The 17,090-nt window shown below is 45.0% G+C and overlaps 1 protein-coding gene across 1 annotated transcript in view; it reads left to right on the plus strand.

Moving 5' to 3' along the window:
• Positions 1 to 15,463, plus strand: part of LOC112250546 (MAM domain-containing glycosylphosphatidylinositol anchor protein 2) — a 330,034-nt gene extending 314,571 nt beyond the window's left edge. Inside the window, exons 15-18 of the mRNA XM_024420793.2 lie at positions 1,444 to 1,605; positions 12,736 to 12,866; positions 13,019 to 13,118; positions 14,448 to 15,463. Coding sequence (XP_024276561.1) covers positions 1,444 to 1,605; positions 12,736 to 12,866; positions 13,019 to 13,118; positions 14,448 to 14,536 — 482 coding nt within the window. The 3' untranslated portion in view covers positions 14,537 to 15,463. The remainder of the gene's footprint in view (positions 1 to 1,443; positions 1,606 to 12,735; positions 12,867 to 13,018; positions 13,119 to 14,447) is intronic.
• The last annotated feature ends 1,627 nt before the right edge of the window (positions 15,464 to 17,090 follow it).

The raw sequence follows: 17,090 nt of genomic DNA on the forward strand, positions 1-17,090 counted from the left end.
ACAGCATAACTCAATCATCCAAACCAGAAAATGTAGGTTGCATTTGTCCTAGTGCTAACAGAGGAAAGATTGGCGTAACAGAAGTGGTCATATTTAGATATTTGTTACTATTTATAACTCATCACATCACTGATCTAAATAATTGTTCTAAATTATTGAGTTAAACACTTTCTAGAAATCAGTAGTAATCCGACGATGGATAGTTTGTGCACGCCGCCATGTTTGTTTTTTCGAGTCAACCGAAGATAAGAGGAGACCAGATGAGTTTGTTCTGTTTGCAGTACACATGCTGAAGGGGTTGTGTTGTCTATGATTATTCACTTCCCTTCATTCACTTCCAGATGTTTACTCAAAAGATGAGTGAATCATTCCTTCACCTCATTATAACATCTTTGTTCCCGACAGATGCAGAATGCATTGTATAATGTCAACAAACATTATAAAACTAAAACTTGTAAGGAAATTATTTGAAATTGACAAGTTGAAATGTAGCTATAGATAGCGTAACAATCACATTTCGGAACAGTGAGTGCATTCTAACATCACTGCATAAAACAACTCATGCTGGGGGCGACCGTTCGAGATATTTGGAACTGACGTGTGAAAAGGTTAATTGACCTACTGGCAGATTTGAGACCTAACTTGCTAGCTATTTCTATTTTTCTAATTTAAAATGAACACACTTTTGGGATAGTCCATCTGTATATGCTCTACAGGCCATCTACTAACCTTAACCCTTATCCTAACCCTACACTTAACCCTTACCCTAACCTTAGCCCTAACACTAAGCGTAACCTTACCAAGCAATTGCTTATCAACAGATAGTCAGTTGCGTATAATTAACAGATAGTTTGCTTAAAGTTACATTTAGCTTAGCATTTTACGTTTATGCCTCCGGGACAGCATAACTGTTAGCTGACTTGTATATTTGACACCTAGCTTGTTAGCTCTATTTATTAATTCAACATGAGTAGCTAAGAGGTAGGTAAATGCTTAGCTAGCTGGCGCTGATTAGCTTAGCGTGTTGCCGCTAGCTTGCTACGTTTTACTCTTTGCTTTAAGTCAGGAGACCAGTTGTATCATAGAGATATTGTCACAATTGTCTGTCTACTGGAACACAATAATGATTTCAAAACATTACAACTTGTAACTCAAAGTTTTATTTATAATATTCTCAGTTCAATCCTTGTTTTCAGAAGTTGTGAATCTGTTAAATCTTTTAGAAACCAATCGAATATGTTCTGCCCTAAACCCATTCAAATTCCTTCTGCCTGTAGAACAAAGTTGACTACACGTTCTGTCAATCTGCTACTATCTCCCAGGAGAGCATGCCTGTTTTACATTAACCGCCCCCCTATACAGAACACCAATATATATAACACGCGGGAGTAATCTTTGGGATGTAGTAAACATTTGGTGTGTTGTGTTCTCCCCACACTACAGGTTTCTACATGTACATCGAGACGTCCCGGCCTCGGAAGGAGGGTGAGGTGGCGAGGCTGGTCAGTCCCTTCTTCAACGTGGTGCCCAAGAACCCATATGGCATCGCCAACCCCCCAGCATACTGCTTCAGTTTCTTCTTCCACATGTACGGCAAACACATTGGTAAGAAGGACATCTTTTTTTCCCCCTCCAACACAAAACATCCAGAAACAAACTAAGGACATGTCACCGATTATATTAATTCTCTGTATTCTCTCCTCAATACATTAATCATAAGAGCTTCCCTCTAGCGGGGCGGCAGGTAGCCGAGTGGTTAGCAACCGAAAGGTTGCTGGATCAAATCCCCAAGCTGACAAGGTAAAAATCTGTCGTTCTACCCCTGAACAAGGCAGTTAACTCACTGTTCCCCAGTAGGCCATCATTGTAAATAAGAATTTGTTCTTAACTGACTTGCCTAGTTAAAAAAACAAACATTTAGTGACTTCTATTGAGACTTTGTTTCTAATCTCATAGCAACATGTTGTAATCATCCGTATTAGATCAATTATGAGATCCTTCATTTTGCTTCATGGGTCTACTTCGAAATGCACTATCTAGGGCAAAGCAAACGTTAGCTTGTATACAGGTTGCTACACGTGACGTGGTCAGCATGTTATTTGGGAAAACACGTTCTGAATCAGATAGCCTATTCTAAAGTCTTTGTCTAAATGTAACATCTATTCAAAACAGTGACCAAAAGTTTAGTTCCTAACCTGTCATAACTTCTACCTGGCTTTTTCATTTGTTGTCATGCCAAACAACACCAACCTTAGAATTAGAATAAGCATCCTATGTATATGATTCAACAGTTCACCCAATTGTATTGAGCTAATACTGTTCGTCAAAGTGTGATATTGGTTTGAAAAATCACAACTAGATTTTTTGCCCATATCATGCAGCCCCAAACATTTGGTGGCACAGAAAGAAAGGAAAAGGGATATCTTCTTCATGAGATGTGCTTCAAAAGTAAGTAGGATTCATATACTGTAGGTCCAATGTAGGCTATATCTCAATCAATTTTTTAAAAATCTGTTTTTCTGGTGCTCCTAAATTGTATGTGATGCTCCTGACTTTTTTTTAAATTAGGAGCACCAGTGCTACCAATTAAATGTTTCAATTAAGAGCCCTGACCACAGTATTTTTGTTTATTATTGTGTTTTCTTATAAACTGTGATGTGGTTTCAGAGAGCAAGCGTTTATCTGAAAGCATCCCTGTCTACAACCATTTCCTCTCTCCCAGTGAATAGGCACTCTGCTACTAATGCTCTGCTCCCAGACTCTCCTCACTCTTGTCCCAGTGTGTGTGTGTGTGTGTGTGTGTGTGTGTGTGTGTGTGTGTGTGTGTGTGTGTGTGTGTGTGTGTGTGTGTGTGTGTGTGTGCCTACGTGTGAGTCGAGAGTAAGATTGGATATCTGGCAGTGAAGCCAGCTAGTACCAGCAAGTATCCTCTCCCCAGCTTGTACACTCCAGTGTGTGTGTATAACTCCACGGTGAAGACTATCAGTCCACCAGAGAATAGTATACAGTACTACAGCAGCTTAGGAACAGCAGGGAAGGGAGGAAGGGAATATGACTAAAGATGTCCCTGGTCTCCCCTCTACTGATAATAGCGTTGGGTACCTCACGTCTTGCATTACCTTCTCCTTGTCTCTGAGTGTCGCCGAGGTAGACTGCAGAAATAAATATGTTTGCTGTGAAGAGCTCTAAAGTGAATGCTATCGCTGTGAAAGACAACTGCTGGTGAAACAACATTGCCCTGCACCAATCACTTAAGCGAGGGAACTGAGACTGAGGGAGCTAGCTAGCTACTGTACCACCCATCTGACAAAAGGCTGAGCAAGAGATCGCATCAAGATGAGCGATGTGGTTGATTTAGCTACAGACAAATGCGTGTACACACACACAGTGCATTAAGAAAATATTCAGACCCCTTGACTTTTTCCACATTTTGTTATGTTGTTACAGCCTTATTCTAAAATTGATTAAATAGTTTTTTTCCCCCTCATCAATATACATGCAATACCCCATAATGACAAAGCAAAAACAGGTTTAGAATATTTTACAAATGTATCACAAATCACATTTACATAAAGTACCAGTACCTACTGATTCAAGGGTTTTCCTTATATGTACTATTTTCTACATTGTACAATAATAGTGAAGACATCAAAACTAGGAAATTACACATATGGAATCATGTAGTAACCAAAAATATATGTTATATTTGAGATTCTTCAAAGCACAGTAGACACCCTTTGCTTTGATGACATTTTTGCACACTCAACCAGCTTCACCTGGAATGCTTTTCCAAGGAGTTCCTGCATATGCTGAGCACTTGTAGGCTGGTTTTCCTTCACTCTGTGGTCCATCTCATCCCAAACCATCTCAATTGGGTTGAGGTCGGATGATTGTGGAGGCCAGGTCATCTGATACAGCACTCCATCACTCTCCTTCTTGGTCAAATAACCCTTAGACAGCCTGGAGGTGTGTTGGGTCATTGTCCTGTTGAAAAACAAATGATAGTCCCACTAAGTGCAAACCAGATGGGGTGGTGTATCGCTGCAGAATGCTGTAGTAGCCATGCTAATTAAAGTGTGCCTTGAATTCTAAATAACTCACAGACAGTGTCACCGGTAAAGTACCCCACACCATCACACCTCCTCCTCCATGCTTCACGATGGGAACCACACATGCAGAGGTCATCTGTTCACCTACGGCGGTTGGAACAAAAACATCTCAAATTTGGACTCATCAGACCTAAGAACAGATTTCCACCGGTCTAATGTCCATGGCTTGTGTTTCTTGGGCCAAGCAAGTCTCTTCTTCTTATTGGTGTCCTTTAGTACTGGTTTCTTTGCAGCAATTCGACCATGAAGGCCTGATTCACGCAGTCTCCTCTGAACTGTTGATGTTGATATGTGCCTGTTACTTGAACTCCGTGAAGCATTTATTTGAGCTTCAATTTCTGAGGCTGGTAACTCTATTGAACTTGTCCTCTGCACCAGAGGTAACTCTTCCTTTCCTTTAGGTCTTCCTTTCCTGTGGCGTTCCTCATAGCGCTTGATGGTTTCTGGGACTGCACTTGAAGACACTTTAAAAGTTCTTGAAATGTTCCACATTGACCGACTTGTCTGTAAGTAATGATGGACTGTCATTTCTCTTTGCTTATCTGAGCTGTTCTTGCCATAATATGGACTTGGCCCTATTTGGTAAAAGATCATCTTCTGTACACCACCCCTACCTTGTCATGACACAACTGATTGGCTCAAATGCAGGAAGGAAAGAAATTCCACAAATTAACTTTTAACAAGGCATACCTGGTTGAGAAGCTGGTTGAGAGAATGCCAAGAGTGTGCAAAGCTGTCAAGGCACAAGGCTTGGAAAATATGGAAAATATGGTGGACCCCTGGAGAGGTTAAAATGCAGAGAAGAGGAGAGGTAGGGGGTAACGATTCTTGACAGTAATGTTAAGTCCTCGGTAGTCAATGCACGGACGCAGGGTCTTGTTCTTCTTCTTCACAAAGAAAAATCCTGCGCCGGCAGGAGATGCAGACGGACGTACCCAGTGGCCAGAGACTCCTCTATGTACTCCTCCATAGCATTGGTCTCTGGTCCGGACAGAGAATACAACCGACCCCGAGGTGGTGTAGTGCCTAGGAGAAGGTCAATGGCACAATAATAAGGACGGTCCGGGGGAAGGGAAGTAGCACATGCCTTACTGAACACTTCCAGTAGGTCATGGTATTCAGTAGGAATAACGGAGACATCCACAGTCTTGCTAACATTCTGAGGAGGACAACTTGGGGAAGGCTGTGCTGCTTGAAGGCAGTGGGAATGGCAAAAAGGACTCCAACCCAGGATGGAGCTTGTGGTCCAGTCAATCACAGGATTGTTCTTTTGTAGCCAGGAAAACCCCAAAACAACCAGAACATGGAGAGATTCAATGAGGAGGAACTGTATGGTCTCACTGTGGTTACCAGAAACCCGTAATTGAACGGGCACGGTACGATGGATGACTTCCCCTATAGAGCGGCCGCCCAGTGCCCTAGCATCCATGGGAACAGAGAGAGGCTGAGTGGGAATACCAAGCTCCGAAGCAATAGTGGCATCCATAAAACTTTCATCAGCCCCAGAGTCAATGAGCACTCGGAGAGACTTAGATTGGTCTCCCCACAGCACAAGCACAAAAAAAGGTGTGTGGGTGATGGGAATTAGGGAACTCCCAGTCTGACTCACCATAGTGATGTTACCCACTAGAGACAAGGGTTTCCTAATAGGGCAGGTAGCTATAAAATGTCCTGCCCCTCCACAGTACAGACAACAATTACTGTTCATCCTGCGTGAGCGTTCCCCAACTGATAACCTAGCTCTTCCCAACTGCATAGGCTCAGGAGTATCCAACTCATCCATTGTAGATTCATGAGAGGGCTCGGGTGGCTTCGAATCCTCTCGGAAGAGCTGCCTTCGGAAACCTCCGGATTCCCTTGAAGGTGAACGAGCTATAGTGTGCCCGAGACCAGACCTCCTCTCACTCTTGCATTCCCTTAGGCCATCAGTTTTAATGGTTTGGGCGAAAAGGGAGTTGAGAGCCACTTCCAATTCCCAAGCAGCTAGCTCATCCTTTACCTCCTCAGATAATCGATGCAAAAAAGATTCCAGGTACTCTCGGCGGCCAATGTGCGAAAATCAACCGCATAGTCTGCCACACTACGGGAGTTTTGATGTAAGTCAAGCAGTTTACTGGCCGCCTTTCTCCCGGAAACCGGAGATTCAAATACCTTTCTCACTTCTGCCATGAATTCCTCCAGATGACCACAAATGGCAGATTATTGCTCCCAAACTGCCATAGCCCAGGAGAGCGCCCTTCCCAACATTAGCGTAATAATATACGCTATCTTTGATCTGTCTGAAGGAAATGAAGATGGCTGTAGCTCAAAAATAAGCGAGCACTGAGAAAGAACCCTGACAGGTACCAAGATTCCCTGAATATTGCTCCGGAGGTGGTAAGCGGGGTTCTCAGGGAGCCAGGATAGGCTATACAAACTCACCACAGATAGGGGAAAATTACTGGGTGATTGGGATTTTTCAGAGATGGCAGGCAGCCTCTGAGCTAACTCTCTGATTTGCTCCATAATAGCCTTTAACCCATAGTCGTGGCATTCCGTCAAGGACCTGAGCCCTTCCAGAAGGTCCTGTACCAACTCCTCATTTCTCCTAATGGTGGCTCCCTGCAGGGAGACAGTGTGGCAGAGCTGGTCGAAGTCTGCTGGGTCTGTCATGGCCAGTTCGTACTATCAAGGCACAAGACAAGACACAGATGCAGACACAGAGGGCAGATGGTTGGAGTCTTACAATGTTTATTAATCCAAAGGGGTAGGCAAGAGAATGGTTGTGGACAGGCAAAAATAGATCAGAGTCCAGGAGGTACAGAGTGGCAGACAGAATGGTCAGGCAGGTGGGTACAAAGTCCAGAAACAGGCAAGGGTCAAAACCAGGAGGACTAGAAAAAGGGGAATGCAAAAAGCAAGAGAACGGGGAAAACGCTGGTTGACTTGGAAACAAACAAGACGAACTGGCACATAGAGACAGGAAACACAGGGATAAATACACTGGGGGAAATCAGCGACACCTGGAGGGGGCGGAGACAATCACAAGGACAGGTGAAACAGATCAGGGTGTGACATCATCAAGGAAAAGGGTGGATACTTTGAAGAATCTCAAATATTTTGATTAGTTTAACACTTTTGGTTACTACTTAAGACTTTTGGTTACTACATGATTTCATGTAGTAACATTCCATGTGTTATTTCATAGTTTGGATGTTTTCACTATTATTGTACAATGTAGAAAAAATAAAGAAAAACCCTGGACTGAGTAGGAGTGTCCAAACTTTTGACTGGTACTGTAACTATTCAGACCCTTACAGTCAGTAGTCAGTACTTTGTTGAAGCACCTTTGGCAGCGATTACAGCCTCAAGTCTTCTTGGGTATGACACTACGAACTTGGCACACCTGTATTTGTGCAATTTCTCCCATTCTTCTCTGCATATCCTCTCAAGCTCTGTCAGGCTGGATGGGGAGAGTTGCTGCACAGATATTTTCAGGTTTCTCAAGAGATATTAGATCGGGTTTAATTCCGGGCTCTGTATGGGCCACTCAAGGACATTCAGGGACTTGTTCCGAAGCCACTCCTGCGTTGTCCTGTTGGATGGTGAACCTTCGCCCCAGTCTAAAGTCCTAAGCAGTCTGGAGAAGGTTTTCATCAAGGATCAATCTGTACCTTGCTCCGTTCATCTTTCCCTTGATCCTGACTAGTCTCTCAGTCCCTGCCACTGAAAAACATCCCCACAGCATGATGCTGCCACCACCATGCTTCACCATCGGGATAGTGCCAGGTTTCCTCCAGATGTGATGCTTGGAGTTCAACCCTCGTTTCATCAGACCAGGTAATCTTGTTTCTCATGGTCTGACAGTCCTTCAGGTGCCTTTCCAAATCATGTCCAATCAATTGAATTTACCACAGGTGGACACCAATCAAGTTGTCGAAACATCTCAATACAATGAAATTGTAGAAACATCTCAAGGATGATCAATGGAAACAGGATGCACCTGAGCTCAATTTCAAGTCTCGTAGGAAAGGGTCTAAATACTTATGTAAATAAGGTATTTCTGTTTATTATTTTTAATACATTTGCAAAAAAAAAGTTTTTTAACTGTTTTTGCTTTTGTCATTATGTTGTATTGTGTGTAGATTGATGAGGGGAGAAAAAAATGTAATCCATTTTAGAATAAGGCTGTACCATAACAACATGTGGAAAAAAGTCACGGGCTCTGAAAACTTTCCAAATTCACTGTACACACACACACAGACACACCTTCCCTGTGGAGAGCAGTATGCCTACCCTACCCTAGTGGAATGGACATGTGGGGATGGCCATGTGGTGTTGGCTCCAAACATCTGGAGTGTGGTAGGAAGGGGGAGAGAGAGAGGAAAGGAGGTGGGCAGGGGGGGTCAGTGTGGAGATGAGAGATCCTCCAATGCTCGGCCGAGGTTGAGTAGGCCGTGACATTTCCAATTTGCTCAGATTGATCGCCAGCCAAGCCCCACGCTCCATCTCCTCCATCCACCCCTCACCCGTCTGTGTTGTAGCTCAGGCCCATAGCCCAGGCCAAGGCCTGTTATGATGAATGGGCCGAGTGTCAAGGGCTGGAGACACGCTCAGACATTTCCTCCCTCCGCCTTGTTGCTAGTATATCTCTCTCTCGCTCTCTCACTCTCTCTCTCTCTCTCTCTCTCTCTCTCTCTCTCTCTCTCTGAGAGGAATTCTATTCTCTCTGCTGGTAAGGAATGTGGAATGTTTGTTTGGAACATTTGGAATCCACAACCCAGGAAATGTTGAGCTAAATGTTGTACTTACTGCCACTGATTAAATATTAGGAGTTTCCAACCAACGTTCCTTGTATGTTACCCGCACTAACACGCTCCATTGGCCAAGTGGAGCCGTTCACACCCTTGTTGCATTGATATTTAGCCTACATGTAAGGCTTTATCACAACAGATCCATAGGAACAGACATTCACTCTCAAAAAGTGGGTATTTGTGTTACCTTGACTGTTGTTCTGTGTGTTGTTCCCAGTGACTCACAGTCGAATTGTGCCTCTGCTCTGTAGATCAGCGGTTCAGATTTACTCAATAAAGAGTTAGTTCGCTCACCCTCAGTTTAGAGAGTGTGGTGGCAGAAAGAGAGGCTCAGAGATTAGAGAGAGAACGTGTGAAAGAGAAAAAGGGAGAGCAAGGCTCTCCAAATTTTGCAAACTGTCCGTTGGCTAGCTACCTGGGAGAAGGTCAAAACTAATTACTGAAGCACACTTCAAAGTTTGCCTTTGCAGCTGGTGTCACGTTTGTTTACAGGATTAAGTCCCAGAGTACACACACACACACACACATACTGTACACACACACGCACACACCAACGAGTCTCTTTAATGTGGAGCTTTGCAACGTGGCCAGGGGATCAGGCCTGTTTCATTCATTGGTACTCCTCTGTAGCTCAGTTCAGTGTGGTTCTTGCAGTGACAGGATAGTGGGATCGATTCCTGCTACCACCCATACTTGAAACAGATGAAAAAATTGTCTGCTGAATGGCATATGTGATTAGAAATGAGTGCTAATTCTATATGTGCTCTGTGTAGCTTTCTATAGAGCTGAGCTCTCTCTGGGTGGATGTAATGGGAAGTGTCCAGTAGTTATAGAGGATTTAATCCTACCCTGCATTAAACTGTTTATCCCTTTTGGGTTCACTGTTGTGAGTCCATAGAAAAGGGATTCTCCCAAATATAATTCTTAGGAATGGACAGATGGAGAATTAATTGAAAGATCCTTTTCCTTTTCTTCAGAATACCGCATTAATACCGCCTTATACACTACATTCAGTTCTGCGACGTCAGTAAGGAATATTGCGGCGCATTTGCTCATCTGTATTATATAGGCTGTACTCGCGACTATTGGACGGAAAGAAGACACAGACGTTACTTCAACGTTTTTTCAACGTATTAGTCTGCAACAGCTCCAAATACACGGACAGAGAGTACAGAATGTGCTTGTAGGGAATCCAGGAGTTGGCTGGAGAGCTGCATCCGTAACACACACGCACCTACAGTACAGGAGACATCACTACACTACCTACAGTACATTACAGTGCAGGAAGTTCAAAGACACTGTCAGCCAGGCTGACACCAGCTCAGCCAGATCCCTGTCCTCTCTCATGTAAACACTTCCACATACCCTGCCCTTCCCTCCTCTGCCATGTAAAACGCCTCAACACACCCTCTCTCCTTTTAAATATCAAAATAGGGTCACGGGCCAAAACAGTTTGGGAACCCTTGCCATACAGTAAGCTGATGAGGAAGCTAATAGACAAAAGGACAGGATGTATAGCTCGCTCTCGCTCTCAGAAGTATACATAGTGGCCTGTGCATTAATGAGGCACCTCTCTCTCCCTCTCTCTCTTTCTCACTCTTTCTGTCTCTTTATCTCTCTCTCTCTCTCTCTCTCTCTCTCACTTTCTTTGACTTAAACAAGGCCTCAGGGTAACAGTCCTGCTGTGTTTATGGAGAAACCTTGTGTGGAGAAAACACGTCTCTTTGGCCTACTACAAGTAGGCCTACTGCAAACAGGATGCATGTTTTGGAATATTTGTATCCTGTACAGGCTTTTCACTGTGTCAATTGGGTTAGTATTGGGGAGTAACCTACAATGTTGTTGATCTATCCTCAGTTTTCTATCACAACCATTAAACTCTGTACATTGGCCTCATGGTGAAATCCCTGAATGGTTTCCGTTCTCTCCAGCAACTGCGTTAGGAAGAACGCCTGTATCTTATTAGTGACTGGGTGTATGGATACACCATCTAAACTGTAATTATTCACTTCACCATGCTCAAAGGGATATATTCAAGGTCTGCTTTTTGAATAGGTGCCCTTCTTTGCAAGGCATTGAATCTGTGTTTGAAATGTACTGCGCGACTGAGAGACCTTACAGATAATTGTATCTGTGGGATACAGAGTGTCATTCCAACATCATGTTAAACACTTATTATTGCACACAAAGTCCATGCAACTTATTATGTGACTTGTTAAGCAAATGTTTACTGAATTTAGGCTTGCCATAACAAAGGGGTTGAATACTTATTTACTCAAGACATTTCCGCTTTTTGTAACAATCTCTAAAAACATAATTCCACTTTGATATTATGGGGTATTGTGCGTAGGCCAGTGACCAGAAATCTCAATGAAATCCAATTTAAATTCAGGCTGTAACACAACAACAAACAATGTAAAAGTCAACAGGTGTGAATACTTTCTGAAGGCACTGTGTGTGCTCGGTCAGGCGCCCAATAAAGAGGAGTTGGGAGTCTAGGAAGCAGTCAAATGTATTGCCTCCTTATTATGGGGCGGCAGCGTAGCCTAGTGGTTAGAGCTCAAGTTCGAGTTCAAGCTCGAGTTCAAACCCCCGAGCTGACAAGGTACAAATCTGTTGTTCTGCCCCTGAACAGGCAGTTAACCCACTGTTCCCAGGCCGTCATTAAGAATGTGTTCTTAACTGACTTGGTTAAAAAAAAATTAAGTAAAGAGAATTATTGTAAAAACTAAAATAAAAATTAAAAGGAGCTTCAAGTCAGTACTTTTTACATTTGTACACATTGAAAACAGGTTCAAATTCAAATGACCAGCAACAGTTTTCTTATAACTAAATAGAACTCAACTGAACATTACAGGTGCAGATTATTCCTTCATGCTTCTATCAGATCAACAGCGTCGTTGTGTTTTGGTCCACCAGATGTACATTAATTTCCAATGGAACGCTGTATTTGCCTCGCAGCATAGCATTGCAGAGGCAGTTACAGTGCGTTCTGTGTGGATATATACATTGGATGTATCCAATGTTTGCATCATCATGTATGGTAGATACAAGGGATACTGAGGATGCATCTCAGCCACGTTCAAGGTCCTAAATGATATCATAACCACCATCGATAAGAGACATTACTGTGCAGCCGTATTCATTGACCTGGCCAAGGCTTTCGACTCTGTCAATCACCACATTCTTATTGGCAGACTCAACAGCCTTGGTTTCTCAAATGATTGCTTCGCCTGGTTTACCAATTACTTCTCTGATAGAGTTCAGTGTGTCAAATCGTCCGGACAACAGGCCCTCCCTCTGGCAGTGTCTATGGGAGTGCCACAGGGTTCAATTCTCGGGCCGACTCTCTTCTCTGAATACTTCAATGATGTCGCTCTTGCTTCTGGTGATTCTCTGATCCACCTCTACGCAGACGACACCATTCTGTATACTTCTTTGGACACTGTGTTAACTAACCTCCAGACGAGCTTCAATGCCATACAACTCTCCTTCCGTGGCCTCCAACTGATCTTAAATGCAAGTATAACTAAATGCATGCTCTTCAACCGATCACACCTGCCCGCCCGTCCAGCATCACTACTCTGAACGGCTCTGACTTTAAAAAAAGCCCTTGAGCTGATTATTGGCAGCATTTGACCTTTTGAACCTTTCTGACTGTGTCTGGCCATATCTGATCGTGTTGTCTATTTCCTTTAGGGACCCTGAAAAGCTTGCTACAATATTACATTATGGATGATGCTTATTGGCATTGGATCTGACCCTAACCGCGTGTGACCGTCTCTGATCGCTTTTGACCATGTATGACCATGTGGCCTCTTTCTAATCTGTAGGGACCCTAAACGCTTTCCTGAGACAGAAGGGTCAGACAGCGGCCGAGGGGCCCGCGTGGTCGCTGAGCGGTAACCAAGGCGACCGCTGGAAACAGGCCAAAGTCAGCATCCACCCAACCGCGTCTTTCCAGGTGAGTAAGATTGGCCATGTGATTGAATGATTGTGTGATTGGACGATTCAGGAGTCAGTAATGAGACGAATCCGAACTTAAAGTCTATGCCTATAACCGCAATATCTCTCTCTCTCTCTCCCTCCCTCGCTCTCTTTTTTCCCCCACCTCAGGTGGTGCTGGAGGGTATCCGAGGTCCGGGCATCGAGGGGGACATCGCAATCGATGACGTCACCCTTGAGGAGGGAGAGTGTCGAGATCTACCCCCCATTAGTAAGCACAAAAACACAGCAGGAGGAGTTTATCCCTAATTGCTGATCTATGGATAGTTGAATGTTTAACACCCTGATGGATAAAATAAGGATTTGGGAGAGGGTAAGCTCCTTTTAGAAATGTGACTACGGTTGCTTCTAGAGGCAGAACCAAGGTCAGTTCTGAAGTCAGTTAGGATTTGGGGGTAGATGGATGTAATCTGTGCTCTCTGTCTGCCTATGAGGAGGAGCACATCTACCTGGCAGCTAGCCTCTATTAATAAAAAATATTTAAAAAACGGTGGGTGTTGCCATAGCAACGGGGCCGTAATCACATGAATGATAGCAGTCCAGCCGGAACGGAGTGACAGAACGAGCGACAGACCGCAGGGAGTGGAGCACCGTAATTGCGGAACGAGGGGAACAAACCGAGAGAGTAAGGGAAAAACGGGCCTGCAATTGACGAGGCGGCCATATTGGCAAGTTAGGAAGGGGAGGACTATGTTCCTCACAGCAGGAGGGAGAGGATCTCTGGTTAAAGATTGGTTCTAAATGGACCTGTTACACACACATACACCGTTCATTTTTCTTTGTCGTTTTGTCCTTTTCATTTTCCGTTTTCTTCTTTTTCCCCCATCTGGTTTCATTTACACAGAAAATTGGAAAACGGGCGATAAACTTGTTAGTTTGAATTTTATTTTAGATTACAGATTGAAGGGTGCTCTGTTGTTTTTATATGAATTTAATAAAGGGAAACACTTAGGTACAATTGTTCCCGGCCTCTCTAATGTGATATTGCTTTTTCATCAAACGAATGCATTCATAACAATGCAGCTATGCATAGGATTTTGAGCATAGACTGGTCACTATTTCATCTACATCTACCATGTAAAACAGAAAAAATGTACAATGTCAAGCCTATCTCCAGGAAGAATATCTGAATAAACTCCAGTAAACGAAACACTCTCCAGCCATTAGACTTCCCAGGCCAACAGATCCAATGCAATGTCGTTTCAGACAGTGTGTCTGCAGTGAATCTGGAGCCATTATCCTTCAGATCAGTTGAATCACTTCATTAGTAGTTAAGAGTTAGTCACCCAGGTCGGGGACCATCTCTAACTCTCTCCCTACCTAATGGATTTACCATCGCTCACCGTGAATCTTACATGATCCTCACTGCGGCCGTGGAAAAGGGATGCGTTTTAATCAAATGTATTGTTTTGACTTCGCCTGGATATTGTTTCACGAGATATTTTGGGGAGGAAATTCAAAAATTGGGATTTCAGGGTCAGGATGACATCAACTGTTGTTAAATGTCTTCTAATTCTGTCTCTGTCTCTGCCCCCTTTAGATCTCAGATCCTCAGCCCCGCCCACGTCCGCCCATATATGGCCGCTGAGTGTCACCTTGGCGATGATCTTCCTGTGGGGTCGAAGGTGACCCTGCCCTGCGTCGTCTGGCGGAGGCGAACGGGTCCGACCTGGCCTCGGCACCGACCTCGACCCTGGCGTCTGTGTTCTTGTACCCTCAGCATCCAATCACCAAAGATTCAAGCAAGGCGGCAGCGAGGTGTTCCAAACACAGACCACCACGAGGGCCCAAAAAATACCACATAAATAGTAATAAAAGAAGATTCGCAATTTTTTTTTAAGAGACAACTTTTCCAGAAAATTGCTCCCCAATCGCAGGATTGTGAGCACTTTTACGAGCGCAAAGCAAAGCCAGGTGTTGTGACGCCTGGACTTTAGTGGGAGTGTTCACTATCGCATTGGGATAACTATTTGAAAAGCACAAGGACAATTTTGCCAGTCAATTAGGAAAGTTAAATAGAAAGGTGTGGAGGATTTGAAAAATTGGTGACTTTTTGAAAAACAAAATTATTTTTTCTGGGCGTAACAAAACACATGGAATCAAAGCTTTTCTGTGTTTTATCTTATCCGCATTGAGTTGCACCTGCTGCGCATCATGGACACTTTTCTCTCTGCCCAGTCACCCTCACCTGACCTCCACACCTTGACATGTCTCTCTCTCGGCTTGGTGCTGTACTGTAGAAAACAGAAACTCGGACAATGTTTAGTTATCCATCCAAGTTCCCTCTCCCCTCTTGCCCGGTAGCTGCCTAAGTATTTCACAACACTGTGCTCACTAGTCCAAGGTATCTGAGACCAGGAAGGCATGCCCAAGGTATGTGGGGCAGAGAGGAGGAGATGTGTAGTTGAGAGAGTTGAAGAAGGGTAGGTCAGACTGACTGACGTCCAAGGCAATGTGGAAGGCAGTGGCATAGTGGATGAGAAAAGTAGAGGATAGAGACCAGAGGGGAAGGAGTGGAGAGGAGGAGTAGAGGATGGAGACCAGAGGGGGAGAAGTGTTGAGGAGGAGTATGGAGACCAGAGGGGAAGCAGTGGAGAGGAGGAGTATGGAGACCAGAGGGGGAGGAGTGTTGAGGAAGAGTATGGAGACCAGAGGGGGAGGAGTGTTGAGGAAGAGTATGGAGACCAGGGGGAGGAGTGTTGAGGAGGAGTATGGAGACCAGAGGGGGAGGAGTGGAGAGGAGGAGTATGGAGACCAGAGGGGAAGGAGTGGAGAGGAGGAGTAGAGGATGGAGACCAGAGGGGAAGGAGTGGAGAGGATGAGTAGAGGATGGAGACCAGAGGGGGAGGAGTGTTGAGGATGAGTAGATGGAGACCAGAGGGGGAGGAGTGTTGAGGAGGAGTATGGAGACCAGAGGGGAAGGAGTGTTGAGGAGGAGTAGAGGATGGAGACCAGAGGGGGAGGAGTGTTGAGGAGGAGTATGGAGACCAGAGGGGAAGGAGTGGAGAGGAGGAGTAGATGATTGAGACCAGAGTCGAAGGAGTGTTGAGGAGGAGTATAGGATTGAGACCAGAGTCGAAGGAGTGTTGAGGAGGAGTATAGGATTGAGACCAGAGTCGAAGGAGTGTTGAGGAGGAGTAGAGGATTGAGACCAGAAGGGAAGGAGTGAAGAGGAGGAGTATGGAGACCAGAGGGGGAGGAGTGTTAAGGAGGAGTATGGAGACCAGAGGGGAGGAGTGTTGAGGAGGAGTATGGAGACCAGAGGGGAAGGAGTGTTGAGGAGGAGTAGAGGATGGAGACCAGAGGGGGAGGAGTGTTGAGGAGGAGTATGGAGACCAGAGGGGGAGGAGTGTTGAGGAGGAGTATGGAGACCAGAGGGGGAGGAGTGGAGAGGAGGAGTATGGAGACCAGAGGGGAAGGAGTGGAGAGGATGAGTAGAGGATGGAGACCAGAGGGGAAGGAGTGGAGAGGAGGAGTAGAGGATGGAGACCAGAGGGGAAGGGGTGAAGAGGAGGAATAAGGAGACCAGAGGGGAAGGAGTGGAGAGGAGGAGTAGAGGATTGAGACCAGAGTCGAAGGAGTGTTGGGGAGGAGTAGAGGATTGAGACCAGAAGGGAAGGAGTGTTGAGGAGGAGTAGAGGATTGAGACCAGAGTCGAAGGAGTGTTGAGGAGGAGCAGAGGATTGAGACCAGAGTCGAAGGAGTGTTGAGGAGGAGTAGAGGATTGAGACCGCAAGGGAAGGAGTGTTGAGGAGGAGTAGAGGATTGAGACCAGAGTCGGAGGAGTGTTGAGGAGGAGTAGAGGATTGAGTCCAGAAGGGAAGGAGTGTTGAGGAGGAGTAGAGGATTGAGACCAGAGTCGAAGGAGTGTTGAGGAGGAGTAGAGGGTTGAGTCCAGAAGGGAAGGAGTGTTGAGGAGGAGTAGAGGGTTGAGTCCAGAAGGGAAGGAGTGTTGAGGAGGAGTAGATGATTGAGTCCAGAAGGGAAGGAGTGTTGAGGAGGAGTAGAGGATTGAGACCAGAGTCGAAGGAGTGTTGAGGAGGAGTAGAGGATTGAGACCAAAGTCGAAGGAGTGTTGAGGAGGAATATGGAGACCAGAGGAGAAGGGGTGGAGAGGAGGAATATGGAGACCAGAGGGGAAGGAGTGGAGAGGAGGAGTAGATGATTGAGACCAGAGTCAAAG

This window comes from Oncorhynchus tshawytscha, linkage group LG05 (assembly GCF_018296145.1).
Source record: "Oncorhynchus tshawytscha isolate Ot180627B linkage group LG05, Otsh_v2.0, whole genome shotgun sequence".
Classification (NCBI taxonomy): domain Eukaryota; kingdom Metazoa; phylum Chordata; class Actinopteri; order Salmoniformes; family Salmonidae; genus Oncorhynchus; species Oncorhynchus tshawytscha.